This window comes from Myzus persicae, unplaced genomic scaffold (genome assembly GCF_001856785.1).
Source record: "Myzus persicae strain clone G006 unplaced genomic scaffold, MPER_G0061.0, whole genome shotgun sequence".
Lineage (NCBI taxonomy): Eukaryota > Metazoa > Arthropoda > Insecta > Hemiptera > Aphididae > Myzus > Myzus persicae.
In genome coordinates this window covers 124,572-148,832 of record NW_019103413.1, presented here as the reverse complement: position 1 = coordinate 148,832, position 24,261 = coordinate 124,572, and the positions used below count along the sequence as shown (strand labels likewise).

General features: G+C 27.7%; 4 protein-coding genes across 4 annotated transcripts; 2 read left to right on the top strand and 2 right to left on the bottom strand.

The window, feature by feature from the left end:
- Nucleotides 1–5,845: 5,845 nt before the first annotated feature.
- On the bottom strand, nucleotides 5,846–10,221 carry LOC111034457 (glutamyl-tRNA(Gln) amidotransferase subunit B, mitochondrial). The gene is made up of 10 exons (XM_022315715.1): nucleotides 10,045–10,221; nucleotides 9,726–9,870; nucleotides 9,535–9,648; nucleotides 8,928–9,100; nucleotides 8,369–8,517; nucleotides 7,327–7,559; nucleotides 6,911–7,069; nucleotides 6,713–6,849; nucleotides 6,519–6,642; nucleotides 5,846–6,429 (listed from the first exon to the last, which is right to left on the bottom strand). The coding sequence occupies exons 1-10, from the start codon at nucleotides 10,140–10,142 to the stop codon at nucleotides 6,208–6,210; spliced, it is 1,554 nt and encodes a 517-aa protein (XP_022171407.1). The 5' UTR covers nucleotides 10,143–10,221; the 3' UTR covers nucleotides 5,846–6,207.
- Nucleotides 10,222–10,450: 229 nt separating this feature from the next.
- Nucleotides 10,451–12,822, top strand: LOC111034455 (negative elongation factor B). The gene has a single exon (XM_022315713.1). The coding sequence runs from the start codon at nucleotides 10,841–10,843 to the stop codon at nucleotides 12,611–12,613; it is 1,773 nt and encodes a 590-aa protein (XP_022171405.1). The 5' UTR covers nucleotides 10,451–10,840; the 3' UTR covers nucleotides 12,614–12,822.
- Nucleotides 12,732–16,264, bottom strand: LOC111034456 (dihydropteridine reductase). Its single transcript, XM_022315714.1, has 5 exons — nucleotides 15,660–16,264; nucleotides 14,276–14,359; nucleotides 13,706–13,811; nucleotides 13,271–13,604; nucleotides 12,732–12,981 (listed from the first exon to the last, which is right to left on the bottom strand). The coding sequence occupies exons 1-5, from the start codon at nucleotides 15,741–15,743 to the stop codon at nucleotides 12,882–12,884; spliced, it is 708 nt and encodes a 235-aa protein (XP_022171406.1). The 5' UTR covers nucleotides 15,744–16,264; the 3' UTR covers nucleotides 12,732–12,881.
- A 3,095-nt stretch (nucleotides 16,265–19,359) lies between these two features.
- Nucleotides 19,360–22,331, top strand: LOC111034468 (zinc finger protein 92-like). The gene is made up of 3 exons (XM_022315733.1): nucleotides 19,360–19,492; nucleotides 20,135–20,512; nucleotides 21,195–22,331. The coding sequence occupies exons 1-3, from the start codon at nucleotides 19,477–19,479 to the stop codon at nucleotides 21,413–21,415; spliced, it is 615 nt and encodes a 204-aa protein (XP_022171425.1). The 5' UTR covers nucleotides 19,360–19,476; the 3' UTR covers nucleotides 21,416–22,331.
- The last annotated feature ends 1,930 nt before the right edge of the window (nucleotides 22,332–24,261 follow it).

Here is a 24,261-nt window from a genome sequence, read left to right as displayed (position 1 = left end):
AAATTTTATTTTAAGATCGGGCTACAAAAGTAAAAATGTTTAAGTAAATTGTAAACCTTAACTATATTATAATTAACTATAGAATTTTACAAAAAAAGTGCTAATAACATAGAATTGGGAGTTGGGACTGTCAATGAAATAACTGTAATTACATTTGTTTTGTTACAATTTTAAATCATAAGAGTTACTTTCAATAACTTTAATATTATATGGTAATTTATTGAATAATTATATCCTTTTATTAACATAACAATTTTCCATCAGTATTTGGAATTAAGTTATCTTCAATGGTACTTCTTGTTTTTTTCTTATTTGAATGTTTGAAGTTTGTTTATTTTTATGTAATTTTACTATCGACATTTTATCATATAGTTGATATAGTGAGGAAACTTTAAGAATTTTAAATAAATCATCCGTACTATAGTTGCTATTGTAATAATTGTTTGTACAATTCTAACTAGAATTATCTGAATTACATTTTAGTGGTTACAGAGCATTTATGTATGCAGATCCCCACATAATTAAGCCAGAAGTCAATGTACCTGGATTGTACGATTGCTGGGTACATTATTCTCGTTATTTTAATATCTATGCCGAAAAAGTTATGATATTTCATCATTATTATTTGTTTTAATTTTAAATATTATATACGGTTATTAATATACTAGAAAAATTGATAGAGATATAAAGTTATCAACTAAGAAAGAGAGATTTTCCAGAAAAAAATACAAATAGGTAGTCTGCAGTAAGCGACCGCGTAGAGTTTTCTAATATAACTTACTCACGGTGCCGGGGCTAGAAAAAGCGACAGACTTCGCAGTTATAAAGCCCCAAAAACTTTATTTTCCCAGGGCCCCTCAAAATCTTCCACTATCACTGCGTATACACACGTCTTATTTAGAAAGTCAACATATTGACACATTGCCCATAATAATACGAACTTCTTAATCGATTTTTATTATTTTGACCAAAAAAACAAACAATATTGGTTTTAGTAAAATAAATTATAATTTATAAAATTATAAATATGAATTTACACAATAAATTTCATCTACACAATATTACACAATATTCAAGCTTTAAAATATTAAAATCAAAAAAGTCATTTAAAGAGAATAAGCACCGTGTTATTACAGTTTTGGGGTTATTTAAAATTAGTTTTACTAAAATTAGTTATATTACTGAGTTATATCAGAAGACATAAATTTTGAGATATACATTTGGTAACAAAATGGTTACAAAATGTTGTGAGAATGTCAAGTCAAAAAAATCATTTTGAAGGGTATCAGGGTACTGGAGTGACGTGACGGTGGCACCTGGCCAACGTACAACAGAATTTACGGGATTTGAGTAAAGTCGCGAACATCGAGACGGCGGGAAAACATGCATGTCAAGATGTTGACGTCACTTGAAATGATTTTTACAATACTTGAGTTATGTCAGAAATCAAGAATAATAATGTGTACATATATTATATACATTATTTGGTTATAAGACGCCACAACATTTTTTAAAAATGTCAAGTCAAAATCATTGAGTATAGGTCACTGCGTAATGACTAATGGATGTGTTAAATTTGAATTCAATAATTAATCATCACATACGGAAAACGACCACAACAGTGATTTTCTACTAGCATTTAATGCTCAGTATATTTTACTACATGTTTTAATGATTTTACTCGACTTTTAGTAATTTATTTTACTTTATACTATTTAAGGAAGAAATGGGTATAATATAGGTTTGTTGAACAAATTTAAAAATTAAAAAACTTCAAACGCCCATAAAAAATTATTGTAAATTTATGCTCAACTTTTTTACTAAATCAAAGCATAAACAATTTAAGAAGAACCTGATTAATTTTCAATTTTTTTGACTGAGCAAAAAAAGTGTACCTATCAGTTTATAAAAAAAATGAATATCATAATATAAGATAATGCAATAATGATGATAAATAGATTGGAAATAAAGCTTTTTTGTTTTTACCGGTGCTTTTGAAAATTACTAGGAATTTTTAATTTTGACCACCCAAATGCAAAAACTAGATTCATTTTCGTTTCGGATAATATGCTCAAATTGAAAATCGAAACATTATTTCTTCTACTTATCATGTACACAGACACAACAAATAAAAAAAAACATCATTGTAAAATTAGTACATTCATCGCTCCGCTCAGAATCTAAAATATATAATAGTTGTGTTGGAGTGTGACCTCAGAAGCCGCAAGCTGTAAATAAAAAAGTTGTTGTCAAAATAGTCAAAGTTTGTAAATTAAAGAAATATATATTATGAATAAAAATTAAAATAAGTACATTGAAATAAAAAAAAATTGTACACGGTTGCTACATATAATATGTCATATTACTATAAAATGTATTAAAATTTAAAAGTAATTCATTTTTAATTCATTTTTACAATATTGTGTGGTGAATGGGGTGTGTTCTCTGTTACTATAAATTATGATTGATATGAAATTCCACAGGAAGATTAGTTATTACTTTTGGACTCGTCGATAAATTGAAAAAGGCATTGTTAATTATGTAATTTTGCTGTGGCTTCTACACACTGGCGCTATTAAATTGCATATCCACAGCGCCGAATTACTCATTTAATAACAAACAAAAATTACTGGCAGATTTTTAAAATGCTTTTTGAGATCTATCATTTATTGCCGTTTGTGGCCGTTGCACTAATTGAATACTATCCTTAATAATATGATATAAAGTACCTGAAATTTTGAATTCTGAAAATTAATCCTAGTGTATGACGTGCAGCATTTAAAGAACCACTATAATGCCTGTCGAGCTATCCATTTTAAACTTAAATAAATTTAATTCTTTGTTCTACTCAAATCGTACAAAAAGTTTTGATTTATAGGCGTTTTAAAAAAACTTTTAAGTTTCACATATATTTTAATGAAAAGTATAAGTATTAAGACATTAAATTATAATAACAAAAGATTGTCCAAACAAATATACTGTTAAAAAATCACTTCACATAGAATCCAAAAGAATTTTTATAAAACCGAATAGATTACAAAAAACATATAAATGTTAGCCTTAGATTAAATTAAAATTATTAATTTTAAATTTTATTCTATATGTATTCGTTATTAGTGTATTAATTATTAATTATTATTGCTTAAGATTTTAATTATAATTTTCATAATTATTATTTATTTAAATTTCAAATACTAGAAGAAATACTTTACTACACTGTTGTTCCATGATTATATGTTTTTATATGTAAAATTTAAGGGACTTTATACTTATCTTATAAATTATTTAGTCCATGTTATTTTATATCAAAGTAGGAAATTGATCGGATAAAAAACTATTCAAATGATTATATTTTAAACATTTGAATAATAATTTTAAAACATAAACATTAATTAGTATTCAAATAAGTTATTCGAAGAATGTTCAAATATAATTTTCAGTTATTACTTATTTTATTAGATTAAACAACATATTATAAGTACCAAAGTAACTATTAGAAAAATAATTGAACATTATTAATTGATTAATTGTCAATGACTCATTCGGATAGATTTTATTCTATTATAATGTCTTATATTCTGATACAAAATAATTTGAACAACATAATTCACAAGGACACGATCCCTTGGGGGCTGGGGACTTGGGGTACACAACACTTATACCTACTACGGTGGGATATGGCTCGTCCAATCGTCGCAGTGGTTCCGGCAATGGACACAGGCCATATTATTTACATAAACGTGTGGATTCGACATATTTTGATTTATACTCATCAAATGAATTAACCGACATTATCGGAAAAAGATAGTCTTATATTTATAGCTAAAAACTACTGTTGAATTTAATATAGTATGGTCGTTAAACATTTTCTAATATCACGTATGAAAAAAAATCATAGAGAAATATTAAGTACAGAGCTCTGAAAGTTTTAATTCAATTCTCCACAACTTGCTTATGCGAAAAACATTCTCCACTCTTATTTGTCTTACAAACAAGTTTCAAAGCCACACGGAAAACTAGTTCAAACTATGATTAAAGCTTACGAGTAAACTTTAAGCCCAATGTCCAAAAACTGATGCCTGAAATGCAACACATGCTTCGCATTAAGTAAATAAATTTGTGGAATAAATTTTATAAACTTATGTAATAAAAATAAAGTATAAAATGTAATGTGTTTTTGTGTTCCTGCTTATTTGATCCGTAGCATAGGCACACTAAATAAGTATTATTATATTGTTTATGATAACATTCAAAATGTTGCAAATTTTGTTATTCGGAAAAACGTCGGTACCTATAAGGTGTCTACATTTCGAAAAATTGATTTATTAAGGACCCACGTGCTACAAGCTAAAAAACGCTGACCTAGATAATGATTTGCCCGTAGGGTACCTAAGCGATAAAAATTAGGTTAATTTTAAAAAAACAGTTTATATTCTGACGTGGTAAAATTACTCATTTTGTATTAAATTCGTTGTTAATTAATGTAAAAAGGTCTAATGCTTAGTCTGATTTGTGAAGGGTTTAGTCCATTATTGTTTTTACGTAATAATGAGTTACAATTAAAATGGATGTATCCTTTTATTTCAACAATATTGTCGAATGGTATTTTTAAATGTTTGTGTATTGTACTATTGATCCCTTTATAGTTAAATTACCTCCTCACAAATTGTTAATTCAACATGTCTTATTATTAATAATGATATTAATATAATAATATTATGGTAATAAAAACTATATTGACCAGAAGAGTAGTGGACAACTATGATAATTTTTCCAAGGCTTAGGCGCCTTGGTCAGCCGACGGTGGTATATAAGTACCTACCAATATATGCTTCCTTCTATGTTGTTCCTAAATTCAATCCTTCTGATCCAACCACAAATGACTTACGACACGAAAGACAAGACACTGTAGTGACTAGTGTCGTGTTTAGAATATCACGTACCTCCAGACACTGCAAAATACTCAGTAGTCTCAACACGTGCTGTAGAGTACGGCTTTTATGTTGAAAACAATGATAAAAAGTAAAAACTTATTTTTAACATCCTTATATAGACTATACGAGTTATTACAACTATAATGAAAAAATAAAACTATTGTCGACTAATATTTGGGAGACTTGGCTACAGTGCGTTAGTGCTACACCCTGTTCACATATATGCCCTACGCACATGGCATATCTATGGGGTGAGGGCCTCCAAAATATTTTTGAATGAGGCCCTCAATATTGTGATCACCACAAATTAAGATATCTCAATTTAGAAACATTTCCCATCTTTATCTAAATAAATAACAATGAATTCTAAAGACCGGTACACTGATGATCATATTTTCTCCAGACTTAGAGACAGGTACACAAAAAACGAGCGAATTGTTTATTCAGATAATTTATTATGATTTTCGCAGTTGTTAAAGGTTTTTTCTGCAGGTCACAAATAAAAGTAACATACAACAATATGCATATTATATTGAGTTCTATAATGTCCCTCCCACCCTTTAACTTGAAACCTAATCTAACTTAATCCACCGAAATTGGGATAGAAATGACAACACTATGATAATATTAATACAATTATGTATATTTTATTCAGAATAAGAAAGGTACCGGGTGGCCAACTTGTGCGAATGGGCTTGGCATTGTTCCGAATGCCGAACCAGTTGGTTGACCTGATGGAAAATAATTTGACAGTTGCCCGACGAAAACTGGTAGCCACCCGGTACCTTTCTTATTATGAATAGAGTATGGTTTGATCTCTTTGATTTTTGTACAACTTCCTAAGATAACTTTGGTAAAGCACAATATAAACTATAATATTAGTTTAATACTTTTGAATTCAAAACAAAAAATTAAAAAACAGATAATAATAAATATATTTTTCTATTACAATACAATATACATGGAGGTATATATTTAAAAACTGAAGTAACAACAAAGTTCAAGTATAAGAGGAAGGGTATCTAGTGGTAAGTATTAATTCGTTCAAACTTATAGGTGCCAAAAGTTGTACATCCAACATCCATACAACCTGACTAATGATAAATTTAGTAATTTTTTAAGCTACAAAATGTGAATAAAAAAAATATTTCAGTATAAACGAAGTAAAATTAACAAACTGATTGAATTGATTATTGTTATTGTGAATTAGGACAAGTATTTCGGACCACAGATTTAATGTATGCAAAACAATAATAGAATTAATCAACACAGTCTAAATATTTTTCAAGAATTCTTCTAATCTCTTTGAAACAATAGCCATATTAGCACGATCATTTGTTTTTTTTGCAACATGATTTATTAAAAATTGTATGGCTTGTAATTTTCCTCTACGGTAGTCTTTGACAGCCTTTGGATACTCAAGCATAACTTCTTTGCATAATTTATCGATTTCTTCATCATTCGAAATTTGTTGCCAATTATTTTCTTCTACAATCTAAAAATTAAAATAATTTTGGATAATTTAAATTTTAAATCAAACTGTGCTTAGTTTTTTTTATTAGTTTCATTGAAAAATGAACTTACTTGAGATGGAGATTTATTTTTTTCATCAAATATTTTAGAAATAATTTTCCTTGCATGAACCAAGTTCACCAGTTTATTATCTAGTAAATCTACAATTTCACCGATGAAAGAAGACGGAATTTCACTAAATATTTTTAAAAAATCATTGATATTGAATGTTTGTAAAGAAAAATATTTCAAACAGCATAACATACCTTTGCTTAGGTTCAATAGATCTCTTATTTAATTCTGTCATAAATTCAATAGTCAATACATTCCAAACTCTTGATGGGTTTCTAAATGTATCATAATTCATTATTTCGAAAAACATTGATAATAAAACTGGTTCATTCTAAAAACATTAAAATGTAAAATTATAAACAACTTAAAACCTGGCTTGAATATTAATTTACCATTAAAGTAGTGGTTTTTCTTATATTTAAGCCATATTTACTCATTATGTTATTACGAGTTACAGTTGGTAATTCGGGTATCTCTGTTTGTAATTTATTAATATCAAACATATTTAAATTGAGTGGTAATAAATTAGGTTCTGGCATAAATCGATAATCCTAAAAAGAATAAATTTTAATTATGTTTTATTATTAAATTAAATAATATAATTTACCTAATACTTTTTTTTAAAATTAACTTATTGATAACATTTTTCAACATTTTTTAACAGTTGATAATGCATAATAATAATACACAAATTACTTACAACATTACAAGAAATTACATCGATAAATATATAAATGGTACAATAGAATAAAATAATAGTATAAATTATATAGGTATTATATATGTATATAATTTAATACTAAATTACTTGTAAAACTTCTTTGTCTCTCATTGATACTGTTTTGTTAGTAACAGAATCCCATCCTCTTGTTTCGTTAACTACTTCTTTTTCTTCTTTCATCAGGTTTAATTGACGAAAAATTTCATAGTCAACTGCTAACTGTACAGCTCGTATACTTCCCAAATTTTTTATTTCAGTCCGTGTGCCTAGTTGATCACAATCGGTGATTGAAACATTTGCATCAACTCTTAAAGCGCCCTCTATTCAATACAAAATACAGCATTAATACAAGTAATAACAACTATTGAAATAAAATGTATACTATGGTAATACTTAAAATAATAACCATAAAATATCATGTTAAAAATATGTTGATTTATTCAAAATGTTATTACAGTCATATCCGCTTAATTGAGATTTAAGCGTTCCTATTAAGCGATTGTCCCTTTTATGTGGTGTCCCAATTAAGCAGATTCGATTGTATTATTTAATATAGATGCACAAATTATTATTATGTATCTAAAATTGATGGGCCATAAGAACACTAATAAATTTATTTCATTGACAATATTAATTTGTTATAACACTTAGGTAACTAGTTGGGCTAAATTATATTATAAATTTGCAAGTTAAGTGTCATTTTGATAATAAAATTAAAATACTTATAATATTATTTATAATAATTTATAAGTATTACATACTAAGACAATTTTGACTTTGGATCTTTAAAAATGTCTGATGATTATTATACCATGTACACATATTTATTTTAGTAAATATTTTGCAACTAAATGCACAGGAATTATATTTTATAAAACAAATTTATGGTTACTTTGGTTTATACATTTTCAACAACTATTTTTATTTATACATAACAAAAAAATTAAAAACCACCAGTTTTCTTAAAAAAAGTAATTCTAATAAATTATTTACTAAAATATATTCTAACATAAATGTATATTTGATGGTTTCTTAAATCATATAGGTAATTGATCTGAGCTCTAAATGTATATTATACGATTAGTGTAAGCAATAACTTAAACTATTAAACTTGTCTAGTAGTACCTACCCTCCATTCGACCAGAACATGTTTTGATACGTTCAAATATTAGTAATAATTCCCTGACTAAAGCAGAAGCTTCAAGACCATTACACAAATCAGGTTCAAACACAAGTTCCATTAACCCTGTTCCAGCACGATTTAAATCTATAAGGGAACTAAATAAAATACAAATTTTTTAAAAAATAAATTAACATGAAATGTAACAGCATGTAGTGTTCTTATATGAAACTTAAATTTAATATAACTTAATATATTTTTTATTGTACAAGTATGAAAAAAAAACATTCAACGTTGAAAGTCATTACTGATACAATGATATACAATAACCATGTTGTGTTTGTACCAGAGATTTCTACATGAAGTTATTACACGGTATGATCCATTTTTGTAACATTAATCAGGTAAAAAATGTTTTATGACTTGATGTCTTGGTCTACAAATATATACACTATTCGAGGAATTTAAATACTTGATAATAAAGATATAATTTACATAATTTGAATGATTTTAAAACAAAAGGCTACGTTTTTAAAATATAATTGAAAATAAAAATAAAAGAAATTACGTCTTAGAAGAATCATCATGAATTGTGCGGCCGCTATCTTGTTCTAGCTGTACTTGTTTGATTAAAGAAGTTTTACTATAGGGAACTATATTTGTATTTTGATCTATAACATGAAAAGTAAGTTGACCATTTTCTGCTATTGGATGAAACTGTTGAGTTATTTGGTAACCTGCCTAGAAATATTAAAGATAATTAGTAGGTAATTAATAATTATTATTTAATTGTTTTAAAGATGTAAACATTATATGATACATAAAGACAGCATATTTAAAGAAGCAATAAAATATAAACTTTGTATGCTGGTTTAGATGCATGTATATTTCAGATGTACCACCTCAATAACATGAAAACAAAACTATTTTGTATTTTATTAGGTACTTAACATGTAAAGTTAATTTATGTTATTTGGCACCACAGTTCACAGACCACATATTTTAATTATCAATTAACTTCAAGACTATTTCTCTGACAAAGAATAAATATTTCTTACAATAAGTTTCGTTATTTCTAGATTCAATACTAGGTAGGGGTAGTTTTTGATTTATAGCCAAAGGGTGACAACTTAAAAATATGCTTAGATAAGTATATAATAAAGATATAATTTTACCGGCATATCTGCATAAAAGTAGTGCTTACGATCAAATGATGATATTGTATTTAGATTACATTTTAATACTAACGAAGTTAATATGGCTGCTTCAACACATTTCTCATTAATACTCTGTAAAAAAAAGCTTTATATGTTTTAATTCTATACATAGATATAAATCATTTGCAATTAAACTATCTTAAACATACAGGAAGTGTTCCAGGAATTGCAGCATCAAACAATGCCACTTGTGAATTTACCACTGCATCAAATTTGGTACCAGCTGCACTAAATAACTTTGATTCACTTGAAATTTGAGCATGTATTTCCAATCCAACAACACTTTTCCATTTACTGCAAAGTATAATAAATTGTTCTTAAAAATATATAGCTACATAATCAATTTCAAATTTTGTTCCAAATAAATATACAGGTAGACATTATGAAATAAACCAGAACTACATTTTAAGCAAATATGATGTAACAATAATGATACATTTGAGATAGAATTAAAATATGAAATATTACTGTTTATCAAAAGTTTTCATGCTCTTATTCCTTGAAAGTTTAAGCGGATTTAATACTTGTTGTAAGGTATGTTTCATCAATAATTTTCTGATATGCATTTTATTATTTTAAAATACAGTTCTAAATTAATTATTGTATTGTTTTATAAATTATAATGCTATTGTAATAAAATAAAAATTACATTTTAACTTTTAAATATTAAATAATATTTTAAAGTGATAAAAAGCGGTGAATTTTAATGTTATCTGTATTTAGATAATATTATCAATTTTCTTTTAACCATGGTTAAAGTGTAGAACAATGTGGTTAAAATATTCTTCTGTGCCAGGTTTAAGATAATAAAATTTAATATATTTTTATATTTTTTAATAATATTCTTTAAAATCAAGATCTCAGTTCAAGCTTATGTGTCGGCTATTTTTTAATCGATTAAATTTTTTATTCTGTTTTTCCTTCTTTTGTAGTTCTTGGTGTAAGCAATCTGTTATCATTGATATGACGTCATTGATGTTATTGTTATTTGTTTTGTTTACAGCAATTGATAACAAAAATTCACAAAATCAAATTACTGTAAACCTGTAAGTAAACTGTAAAGTGAAATGTGGAAGTTCTAAAAATTCTTAACTCTAAAGCATGTGTATTGTGTCATCGTAATATACTAATATACAAGTTACAAATAAGGTTTTTTTTTTTTTTTTAATCAGCAGTTATGTATTCCAGAGCAAACCAATTCATTTCAATCGTTGATATTTAGTTTTGTTTTGCTGTAGTACAAAACAAATTTAAATCGTTCAAAATGAGTGGTGGACGTCAACGTTCTATGTTCACGGTTCACCAAAACCAACAGTCTGAATCAGGTATACATGGTCAAACATATTTATTAGAAACACTGACAAACTGCACGGATCCCTTAAAAGCTATTGAAGAGTTCCAAGTAGACAATGGAATTCATTTACCGTCTCTCCGTCAAATGTTACCTTTGCTCGATCTCCATGGCATTCGGCGGTTGGATTTTCATAACTCTATATTAGAAGCGCTGCGTGATAAATTAGTAGCTCATATTGAAGAAATTGGTAAAAAAGAAGGACGTGACCGGGATCGTAAGCTCAAAGACATGTTGGCAAAGAGTTTTCCTTCAGTTCATATAAAACAACTAAGACCCATAATTATGGCTATTCTGAAAAACATATCTCATATTGATGATAAATACTTAAATGTATTGGTTAAAGACACTGAACTTTATAAAGACACAGATACAGAAGTGAAAAGACAAATTTGGAAGGATAATCAATCACTATTAGTTAATGAAGTGTCTCCTTTACTAACACAGTACATAAGAGAAAAAGAAAATATTCTTTTCGATCACAATAATTTGACTAATTTATTCTTTACACCATCTCCGAAATTAAGACGTCAAGGAGAAGTAGTACAAAAACTTGCACATATGATAGGTTCGAGTGTAAAATTATACGATATGGTTTTGCAATTTTTGAGAACATTATTCTTGCGTACTCACAATGTACATTATTGTACACTAAGAGCTGAACTTTTGATGGCATTGCACGATCTGGAAATTCAAGATATTATATCCATTGATCCGTGTCATAAGTTCACATGGTGTCTTGATGCTTGTATTCGAGAACGCAATGTTGATGTTAAACGATCCCGTGAACTTCAAGGATTTTTAGATAGCATTAAAAGAGGACATGAAACAGTATTAGGAGATTTATCCATGACATTATGTGATCCATATGCCATTAACTTCTTAGCGACTTCAACTATTCGAATACTTCATCATTTAATTAACAATGAAAATTTACCAAGGGAAAATCATGTATTAGTTTTGTTGTTGAGGATGTTGTCTCTTGGTTTGAGCGCTTGGGTTATGATTGACACCCAAGATTTCAAGGAGCCAAAACTTGACAGTCAAGTAGTCACTAAGTTTATGCCTGCCTTGATGTCACTCATGGTAGATGATCAAGTTAGAGCTTTAAATACTAAAATGCCTCCTGATGAAAGGGAATCTGCAATTACTATTATTGAACACTCTGGACCTGTTCCAGATGCTGTGCAAGCATATATACAAGAGAGTAGCGTTGCTTGTACGGTTGCCATGTATTATACATTGCATGTTGCTAAAGCTAAAGACAGGTTAGCATTAATGAGAATACTGGGGTCTTTGGCCAACTGTGATCATGACCGTGCTTTCGAGGATCCATTTCTTCATTTTTTGGTGGCACTATTAATCCAACAAGTCGAAGAATTTGCTGCTGAAGACTTTTGTACTGTAATTTTTGATGAATTTTTTTGTACTGGACTCAGCAGAGAAAATGTAGTTAGACATGTATTAAAACTAGTGTGGCATGTTTATCCAAAGTTACCACCAAGTAGATTAAGTACATTAACTAAAGTTTTACAACCAAGTTCAACACACGATGAGGCTGTACACAAACTATACACAGACTTTGTAGAAAAAATTTCAACAGATACAGAACCTCCACCAGAACCGCCAAGTTTTGATTATTTGGAATCACCATTGATGAGTGTGCCTACGCCATCACATTATTAAACATTTATATTATTGTATATTTTATCAATACTATTAAATAATAGTTATTATTGTTTTAAAATAATATAATATTATGACAATCGATTTCTGATGTAAAATATAATGAAATTTATTACAATAACACTTTATAAACTTTACCCTTATCCATAGAGTAGGACATAATATATTTATTTTTAAGTACGTAGTTATTATATATAAATAAAAAGAAGTACAATTTAACAGACAGAAATTTGAAGGTTTTAAATGTTTTTTTTCTATATTTAAAGAATTATTCAAATTCTAAAGTTGTTTTATTCTCCTTTGTATTTAACTGAACAAGTGAACCATTTGGAGGTCTTTCTTCATTTTTAATCCATTTAGAAAATAATCTGAAAAATAAAATAAGACAATTAAAAAAATTGCATTTTTGATTATGGTTTAAAAAGACATGCATAAGTTATGATAATAATAATAATAATAATACGGACAAATAATAAGTGAATTATTATTATTTTCAATTAATAATCTAAATTAAATTAAAAATTGTTAATTGTAAAAAAAAAATTATTATTTTGAAGAAATAATAACCACATATATGTTATACATTTTCTACACATCAAAACTAGTACAATATATTTAAGGAATAAATTGTTTTAGTATTGTTTGCACTTTACTTACTCAGCAACAAATTCTAATGGAGTCCAAGTTGAAGTATCAGCTTTAGGCATCCATTTACGATTCATGGGTGTGTCAAGTGTGACAGGCAATATTGAAAGAGCCTGAGCTCCTGTTGGTAAACCACCATTTTCATCGGCCAACGATTTTGTCAAATGATGTATTGCTGCTTTAGCTAAACCATAACCAATCATTCCTGGTGTGGGACCTAGAGCAGCTTTAGCACCAGTCAATACTAAAATACCTCCAGGTTTTAAGAACTTAGATGCAATAGATGATGCTAATACTGAGCTCCAAACACTTTGTTTTAACATCAAATCAGTATTTTTTACAAAATCTATACATAAAAATAAAACAGTAATTTATAATTTACATTTATAAAACATTTTTATGTAAACTAAAAATTAAAATTAAATATGTATAATTTTGTTCACTTACCGTCAGAGCTTGAGCTACCTCCGGCCCAACCACCGGCAACACATATTACAGCATCTAATTTTTCAGATCCTAAAACGGAATCCAGCTCCTTCAAAATTTGTGATTCCTTAAAAAGTACAGACAATTTTAATAATTAATTAACAATTGTTCACAAGTAATTATTATTTATTAACTTGATTGAACTAAATAATTAAAAGACAAAATTATGGATGAGTGATTTGTCAATCTTTTGACTACTGCTATCATGTTTCTTATGCTTTCTTCTCATTTATAGCATATAGATATAGCCATATTGTCAGCATGAAAATCTCCACAAAATAAGTATTTTCAATTAGGTGAATTCAATGCAGTACAGCCAGGTATAGTCATATTTTAATGAAGTGCCTAGTCATTAGTCATGTATCAAGTAACTGTTATGGCTCCAAACCTAGCAGAAAATACTTGACAAGGACAAACATAACAGTTTGATTTAGAGAGAAGCTACTTCCCATTTTTAAGTTTATTTACAAATGTAAGATATATTTTAAGTTTTAACGTATTATATGGTTAACTATTGTGAGGTAGTTTTACTTGTTCTAGTATTGTAGCATCACGTTCCACAATCACATTAGCATTTGCATTGTCATTTTTTGTTAGATCTATTGATCCAACCCACTGAAAATTAAAAATATATACTAATTAATAATTATGGTATACGACAATAATAGTATGAGAATGTAATTCATACATTCACATCATCTGAAAAGTATTATTCATATTTTAAAAGTCAGTTTTAACTTTTAACTGTTTATCAATTAATTTATTGATAGAATTACTATTCATATAATAAGTCAATTAAAAGTATATTTAACATATTCCCATTATGTCATTATGTAATATATAATAACCGTTTGATTGTTTATTTGGCTATTTCATATTACCTAAACAGTTTATAACGTAAAATTAATTGCTCATAAGAAGTATTTCACATTAAATGTACCTATTGTTAACAACTAACAGAACATTTTTGAAATTATAATTCTAAGTACTTAGATAATTATGTATAAGTACCTTATTATTTTAAATATATTTACAGATGTGTTAATATTAATAAAACTATGAACTACAACAAAAATTAATAGAAATATAGTTAGGTATATACCTAGAGTATTCATAACTTGATTATTTATCACTTGATTTTTCAAACACTTAAATGGTCTTGGAATTTCTGTAAGCACTTTTATTTTATTAATTATTTTATACTGCATGTAAGAAATATAGAATAGCATTTTATTACTTTATGTGTTTTCAAACTTAAAATTAATAAAATCAAATAGGTAATTATGCGTTATTTGAATGTTACAATGATTATTATAAAATATTATTTAAACGCTTTTAAATAAAGATCTATCAAAAGTAATTTGAATAGGTATCTACTTGTTTTTTGTTGATCATATGTCATAACTAATCACATTTCATCATTAAATTTTTGTTCAGATTACTTTTTAATTATTAATATTCAACAATTAGGTTCTCATAGGAATTGATTAAGTTAAACATCTCAGTAGACTAATTTTTACAAATATAATCATATTTAATTATGATATGCATTCGTTTTCATTGGGCTTCAGAAATAAAATTGGCTTTAATTGTAAAATGCTCTTCTATGAGAGGGTTTATAGTTTTCTTGTGCTTAAATTAACTCTAATTTGATTGAAAATCATATTATATAAAAAGGTATTTTGCCGATGTAAAACTATTTATACACTTTCAAATGATCGTGAACCTATAATATTGTACTATTATACATATAGGGAGGTGACCTCGAATTACACAACGATTCAAATAATTATTATAATATCGCTCGAATAGTTATACTTTCATTCGTGTTTAAGTCGCGCTATAGCGGCAATAGCATTTACAGTACTATACTTTTCATTGGTAGGTACCCATACAACCTATTAATTATGCTTACATATTTTTGGGACGAAAGGAACGATATGCACGTCGATCCCAACGCTCCTTTTCCTCCGTACACCAATACTTTGCCGGCAGCCATCGCGATTTGCGGTTCAGTCCTGCCGTAGACGAAAATATTTTATCAAACACCGAAAACGCAAGTGACCCAAGAGTCCTGGACGATTGGTATGAACTAAACAAAAACAACACGCGACGGCGAGTGTGACGGTGACCGACGTGCGACTATTGAGCGTAGGAACGCGTCTACTACTGTCTATTAACGAGCCCGTGTCGCAAGTGACTGGTGAACAGCAACTATATGGTGAGAGAGACTACTGTCGTAATTATTCGTAAGGTGAACGCGAATGCAGTAATCCTTGTGTACGTGAATATCGTGATAGTTTATGATTATTATGACTGTAAATTGTAATAGAAAGTCAGTGGACCGTGGACCGAACGGATAGGCGGTACACGTCTGCGCCCGCTGGGTGGCCGCAGGGCGTTAACATTTTGAAATTCGCGGGGCGCGGACCGGCTCGGGACACTACGAAACACAACAATAATGCATACTGATATTATGCTCACGCAACTTTGCTATGTTTATTCAAAATACAAATAATATGAAGTAACATCATCTGTTGAATCTCATAATACCGGTCAATTCAGTCAGAGAACATTATAATATTATTTAATAATATTTATCAAGTTCACGAATGAATAATGACTAATCATACGAAAATAGCCACCAATCTTTGATAATAATTGATAGTTTGGTAAACGGTCCAAGAAGATCTTAGTTTGATGAGCCAACTAAACACTCGTCAAATCATTCGTCGGGTCATTTTGCTACGATAAGGAGACAATGAGTGATAACACAAAGGTCATGATTTTCACCCCGGCTGTCGGTAAAAGATTATATTTCTACAGGCTACAGCCGGTGCTTTTTTTGGTGGGGGGGGGAGGACGCATGGGAACTCAGCTCCTAAATTAATTTTTGATTTTAATTCACGTTCACATACTACATTTTTTTTAAAGAACACAAAATACACACTAGTACACTACACGATATTAATGATTAAATGTTCACGAAATATTTAATATCTTAAAAATATTTCGAAAGTATTTCGTAAAAAATATATGTATTATAATATGCATTATAATATTATCAAATATTTTCAGAAAAGTGTTCTGAAATTGAACGTTTAAGAATGTTTTTAAAATATTGTCATATCATTTTTTGACAGGACATAAAACATGTTGATATAATCGTGGACATTATATAACAATTATTTATATATATGTCTATGGATTTATTTAACATGTTCAAAAATCTAAAAATATGTGGTAATATTTGCATTAAAATATTAACAAATTATGATTAACCCGATATTGTGGAAACTATTAATAAGCAAAATCATTATTATAAAAACAATATTATTAATTCATCAATGTTGTTTAGTAAATATTTTAAAAATATTAATAATAACCTTTGATTAAATCTAATAAAAATTTAAAAAAATATATTGTATGTGTTTTTGTTTTTAATAAAGGTTTTTGTCGTTGAATTGTAATTAGCATACTGTTATGAAGTTATTTAAGTTATTACTATTTATTTGTTGTTAAATATGTTAATATATATTATTTTATTAGTGCTAATTCTGCAGGGCCGCCGTTACGCAATTTTAGTGAGGGGTCGACGGCCCGTGGTTAATGAAATTGATGACTTCAATTCATGCATAAATACGTCCTAAAAATTTTCTTAGTACGATCATGCTATATCAAATTTTTGTTTCTACAATAAATTTCCAATTTCAATATTCCATACTTAGGTACCAAATAATATAACTATTGCTAAATAAGTTATAAACTAATATCAAAAAAGTATAATGACGTACCTACTTGAGTTTTTCGTCAGAAATTCAGCTGGGCTGCACTAACAGGGTTGTTTGCTATTCTAAGACAAATGCTTTTACTTTTAAATGATTTTTACATCGCCGTGCATTTTTGTTTCATGTTTACAACGACATTTTAACTAATATTTAATATTATTTTAAATAAATAAATAGGTATACTAATATAATTATGAATATTGTTCTTCCCAAACAGATACAGGAATTTTAAAATTACGTTTTAACTTAAATATTTTGACATTTTTTGATCACAAGTTTAATATTAAGTTTGAGCCGTTTTTTATATTTTAAACGTATACAATCGATGTATATCTATTATTTATGTTTAAAAAAATGTTGGACCCTCCTGTCCCTCCTAATTTTTTGCAGTTACGGATTTGCTTACTCTAAAGGGACCATTTGACTTATGTCCCCGATTCAAACAAAAATCACAGTACCTAATAACATACAGTTGACACAATATTTAAGTTTTACTGTTGAACTTTGAACATACCTATACTTAGATTTTTTAAATGAGAACGTAGTCTTGATAAAATTTGATCCTCAAATGTCCAAATGTACTTACTTATTGAACGTTTCCTAGTGTTTCGTACAAATTCTAAGTACCTAGGCAATAGTTAATACCTACTAATATTAGATAGAGTGGAGTTGAAAACCTTTTTGGCAAATTTTCCTCATGTTTTTGAGCACATTACGACTGTTGTCTCATTGAATAGAAAACATATTGCAATACTAAATCATCGAAAAATCTCAGATATCAATTAGGGCCTAAGGGTTGGACTTGGGGAATGAACTTTTTTTAGGACATATTACATGTTTTGGTAAAAAAATAACAATGAGCCATATGTTTACCGATTTTACTTTTTTCATAGTTTAAAATTTAAGGTTTATGCAATAAGTAGGTACTATTATACCTACCTAATCAACTAAATATTGTGCTACCAACCACTATCGCAGTAAAAGTGCCTTTTATACCTATTATTACACCGACTAAACCTACCTCTTAAAATACCGTACTCCTCAAAACGCAATATTGAGAGTAGGTTTCAGCATATTCCACTAACATATTATTAGGTATCATTCTCAAAGTGTATACCTACTGAAAATCGGGAAACACTTACGCTGTACATGTAGATTGTAGCCTGTAGGGGTAGTATATATAATCATAAAAGCATAATAATCATTTCCATCTACCTAGGTAGGTATAAAAATGTATGTACAGTAAGTAATTTTGGCTACGAAGAATTAAAGAAGTTGAAAAAAAAGAAACTAAAAACACCCTCTGAGTCTCAAGAAATCCATTTATATAATTTTTATTGAAATTGGTTCAGTAGTTTTTGAGATACATCATACCTACATGCGATTAGTGCGTTCAACAATACAAACTCTTCAGCTTTAGAATCTTTTACTATCATACTAAGATCTAATTTTATAATATTGGTACCTAGATTTAAATAAATTTATCTATGACCCTGATAGCACATTTATTTTGTTGTTTAGGATAGATGTCGTTATGAGTTCTATAGATTATTATATTCACTGACGTATAAACGTATAGTATACAATATATTATCTATAGATAACTTAAGTATAAACAATATTATCATAAACTTTATGATAATGATATAAAGTATAAACATAAACTTATTAGATACTTTTTCATTTTTGTTCTATTTTACTAATAAATGTTCTAATTACTTATACCTTTTATCTATTAAATTATTATTTAAACCTGTACTATTATTAAGTACTTACAAGTCTATAACCTACCTATTATTTTGTTCAATAGATATAGACTGTAAAAGTTAATTGTTTTTATAATATTTTGTTCCGAGTGATATTTTGTTATACATGTAAATATTGTCTCAACCTTTTCATAAATTTAATGTAATGTGTAGTTAAGTTTCTTAATTGCATTATCTGATGAATATTTATACAGGTAAATGTTTCTTAAATTATAACAAATGTATTTTGATCATGTTTTATGACTATTTGTTGCTGTTAAAAGTCAATATTTAATGAATTTTCATTAGTATATTGTACAGTTGTATAAAGAGTACCCATATATTATCATTATTACGAGGCACATTTAGTGTTTGTTATTTGGGGGTGCTTAAGCTCAGGTCCATACTGGACTCTTATAAAGTCTTTTTGACTAAAATAGAAAAAATTTAAAAAATGTTAAAAATGTGTAAGATTTCCAGTTTAAGGAAGGTCTTAGTTTCCCCAGCTATTTGTGACTTTGAATTTATTACAATTAATTGTTGTATCTATTGATATTAGGTCTCCCCCATTTTAGTATTAGGTATCAATAGAAAACCTTTTTTGAAAAAAGATATATTAAATGTAAAAACAGAAATTCTATATATTACATACCTTCTTTGGTTGTTTAATCAAATTGTTGTATTTTCAAAAAAGTAACTTAAAAAAAAATATACGAACAGTTGTAAATGAGATAAGACTATTTAACTTACAGGCGTTTAAGCTATCTAGGTTGTTCCACTGTACTTTGAAAATGTATACTTACTTTCTAATAAATATCAATCCAATTTACTTAACAATTAAATTTAATTATTTTCAGATTATTCTCAAAAATGTCCAGATTGTCACAAATGTTTTTATTCTGCTACATCATTATTAGTACATTTTTTTAGTCATGTTGGTGAAGAAAAATTGGTTAATGCCGACAATAATGAAAATAATTCAACTTCTAAAAAAAAACCTGTAGAAACCAGCTATTATGGATCTTCTCAGCCATTAAATTTGACAGTGGAGGAAACACTCAATCCTTGGAAATATTGTTTGGCCACATATGAAGAAAATAATGATAATCCAGTTAAACCATTAAAGAAAGTAACTAAAAAAAATAAAGAAAAAGACAAGACTTTTGAGTGTAGTTTATGTAATAAAAAATTTGGGTGGACAACTGATCTTAAAAGGCATTTACTCATTCACACAGGTATTCATTTTATGCTACCTACTTAGATTTTAGATATATTTATTTGTTTCAAATGCAGCTTTGGCGGGAGGTTTTGCGTGGCCTGGGGAAAAATTTTTTTATGGGACCAAGAAACCTTTTTTCGTAGGGCAAAAACAAATTTCTGGCACATCCTAGTACTTAGGTACTCGTAAGAATTTTTCAATATTTATTAAAATAAAATACGTACAAATTAAATGTTTAGGTACACCAAGTACACTAAATACAAGTGTTACACAAAAAAAAAAAATAAATAAAATTCAAGATTTTAACATCAAAATCGTGTTTGATGTTGCCTTCGCTTGTTGGCATTATGGTTTATTTTTACTCTCACTCATCTATTATAGGTATTCAAATTATTAAATTAAAAACCCACAACCCGCCACTGTAGACGAGACTTGTATTTTTAATTCGAAAAATAAAACTGTAGGCTTAATCAATTGCCATGAAAAGTGCGGGGCCCCTTAAATGGTGAGGCCCTGGGCAGCTGCTCCTTCTGCCCTACCCTTTCGCCGACACTGTTCAAATATATTGTTATAAATTAATTTGATGAAAATAACTGTTTTGAACATTTATATTGTCATTGAAAGTATTTAAAAAAAGAAAGATCAATTTTTGTTATTTATTGTTTCAATTAAATGTATTATGATTTGTTTATTTAAAGGAGAAAGGCCCTTTAAATGTAATTCATGCCAAGCAGCATTTACAAGAAACTTTTTACTCCAAAAACATTTTGCTCGAGCTCATAAAAAGGTATCTGAAGATGAATCGAAAAAATTGGAAAATCATGTACACGCCAACGTTACTGAAATAAAATTAAAAATGAAGGAACTAGAGTGCCAAAAGGAACATAGTAAGTCTGCATCAGATAATGACAGTCATTAAAATAAGCCATCTGCTCTTTAATAATAATTGTTACCGAGGAACTTAAATTGTGTCAAAGTATAAATTTGAGTAATATTTTGGTATACATCAAACTTTTTTTATGGAGAGGGACTGTAGCATTATTGTGTGTGTCATAATGAAAGTAGGGTACATAAGTAATTTTAAAATGAAAAATCACCATACCTATCTTGAATTCAAGTAAATAATATTGGACTATACCCTATTCAAAATAAGAACAATAGTATTCAGTAGCCGGCTTTTACTCATGGGTATGGCTTCATTCCCAAACACTGATCTTGGGAATCGACTCATAGGGGAAGTGTCTGACAATGGGTCTGACCGCAGCCGAGGTCTGTTCTTATTTTTACAGATTATAGTAATGCCTAATATAATATCAATATTAATTTTTTAATGTTTTCATGATGATTATTGATTAAATATATATTGTTCTTAATGAACTGTATAAACCAGATGAAATAATTAAATATTTAGGACTTGTAACAGTTAGGTACCTAGTCCAATTTCAGATATTTCCATACATAGAAAACTAATATAGACTATTATCAAAACTACCCCAATCTTACTTTATCATAAAGTAGGAAAAATTTCTTTGACATACTATGTTTAGTTAAAAACAATAAATAGGCCTCTGATTTATATGCCATAAAAATAACATTAGAAACCTCCGAAGATTCCCTAAAAACGTTTGTTCTTAGCATAATGTGTGCTTGAAACACATTTATATCTTGGAAAGCACCTTGTCAAACATCCCAGGGAAAAAATGCAAATGCATTGAAATCCGAGTCCTAATAATGACTATCCGATATATTTTAAAGTACATTGGTATAATAATTTTTTAAGTATTTAAATCCTTTATTTCTGGTATTCTTTTTTTTTTTTTGTAAGACTAATATTATGTAGGATACTTATAACAGTTATAAGATATATGTATTATTTTTTAATACATTAACAATTTGTTTTTTTTTTATTTAATGATTTTTATATTTAAAAAAAAATAGTATATATTTGATGAATTATATATTTCCTATAATTCAGTAGGTTACTGTGAAACTTGAAAAATGTTTTGAAATAACCAACAAAGTTTATTACTAGTTTTATAGTTAGATTACTTGAGTTGAGCCAAATATGATTTATTGAGTTAATATGTGCTCTAAAGTGTTAGAATTTTAAATTTGTGATTTGTTTAGCCATAAATTCTACTATAGTCTATAAATCTGTATTATAATATTTTGATAAAGTTGTATGCTGAAATAATATATAGGTCAGATTATTACAATTTACAACTATGTGTAGGTAGTAACTAGTAAGTACCTATTACATTAAACAAGTTTCAAAATAATTTCAAATGTATAATATAATACAGTTTATACATTGTTATAATTTTTTTTTATCTATACTTACAAGTATATAACTCATAAGAATGAATTATTTTTTCTATTATAAATATAGGCCTATTTATACATATTTCATTTAGGTATACTAATTATAAAACCACATTTATATATTATTTTTATTTTTATTTCCTTGCATGTTGCAATTACTGAATTACCTATGTATTTTAATTTTTAATAATTATTCTTGACTGTTCAAAATATAAACTTATTTTTACATACCTGTAAGGCAATATACGGACATATGGGGGATGGTTAAGAGTTTAAACACTGAATTTTTTCTTTCTTTGTAACTATGGAAGTGGATTTCCACAGGGAGCAGAGCTTGGTGAACCTTGGGCCCATATAAAATGTAACCCTCCCCCTTAAATATTAACCCAGTAATGGCCTTGTATACCTTGTAAAATAATTGTATTACAAATATTTATACGACATATAACCATAAAATAAGGTACAAAAAAGGATTTATTCATTTATTATTAATAAATATACCTTATGTATACATGTTATATTAGTATACCTATAATTGTATAAGAAATGTACAGTTATTATGATTATTTATTATAAAGTATGTTGATGTGCCTAAGTATTCTCATTACACAAATTAATTTTTTGAATATTGTATAACAAACACATTTTATGATTAGTAAATACACAGTGGACATCCCTATTGTCGTGCAGTGGCGGCATGAATATTTTATGAAGCTTTTACTCAACGTAAAAGTGGTGACGGATATCTTAATGATAGACTCATTTATAATTAACGAATAATTTATGTACTGTATGTATTGGGTTTGGCAATCCACATTAATCCAAAAACAATTGTTTTGTGGGTTGTGGGTACTTTTTTAAATAGTTGCTTCATAAAAATAATTCATCACGCCACTGCTCTCATGCTTGGATTGGTAGGGAAAGTAAGGGTTGGAACCTCTTCTCTTTAAAAAATTAACTTACTTAAGTTGTTTAAATCAAAAGTCATTTAACAATTAGAAACACAAATTCAAATATTCAAACTTTGTAACTATATTTTACCAATTCAAGAACTAAAGATTGTAGATTTCTACTGATAAACTTAAAATATCAGTTGGTAAATTGTTAGTTCATAGTTACTTATGTAATACCGCAATGGAGAAGCAATGAGAGTAATTAAGGGACAGATTTTTGTAACTTTGCATTAGTTATTTTAAACAATTATACAATATTTTATATTAATTTAAATAATTTAATATTTTTTTTTTATACTAGGTAAATAAAATGTATTTTTTTGTTTTAAGTACCTATTTTATAATTATTACTAGTCATATTATCTAGTCTTAGTTTTTAATATTAATTACCACATATTATTAAGTATACTGTATGACAATAAAATACAAATGACAATAATTTTTGTTTGTAACTCAATAAAAAACAAATGACAATAATTTTTGTTTGTAA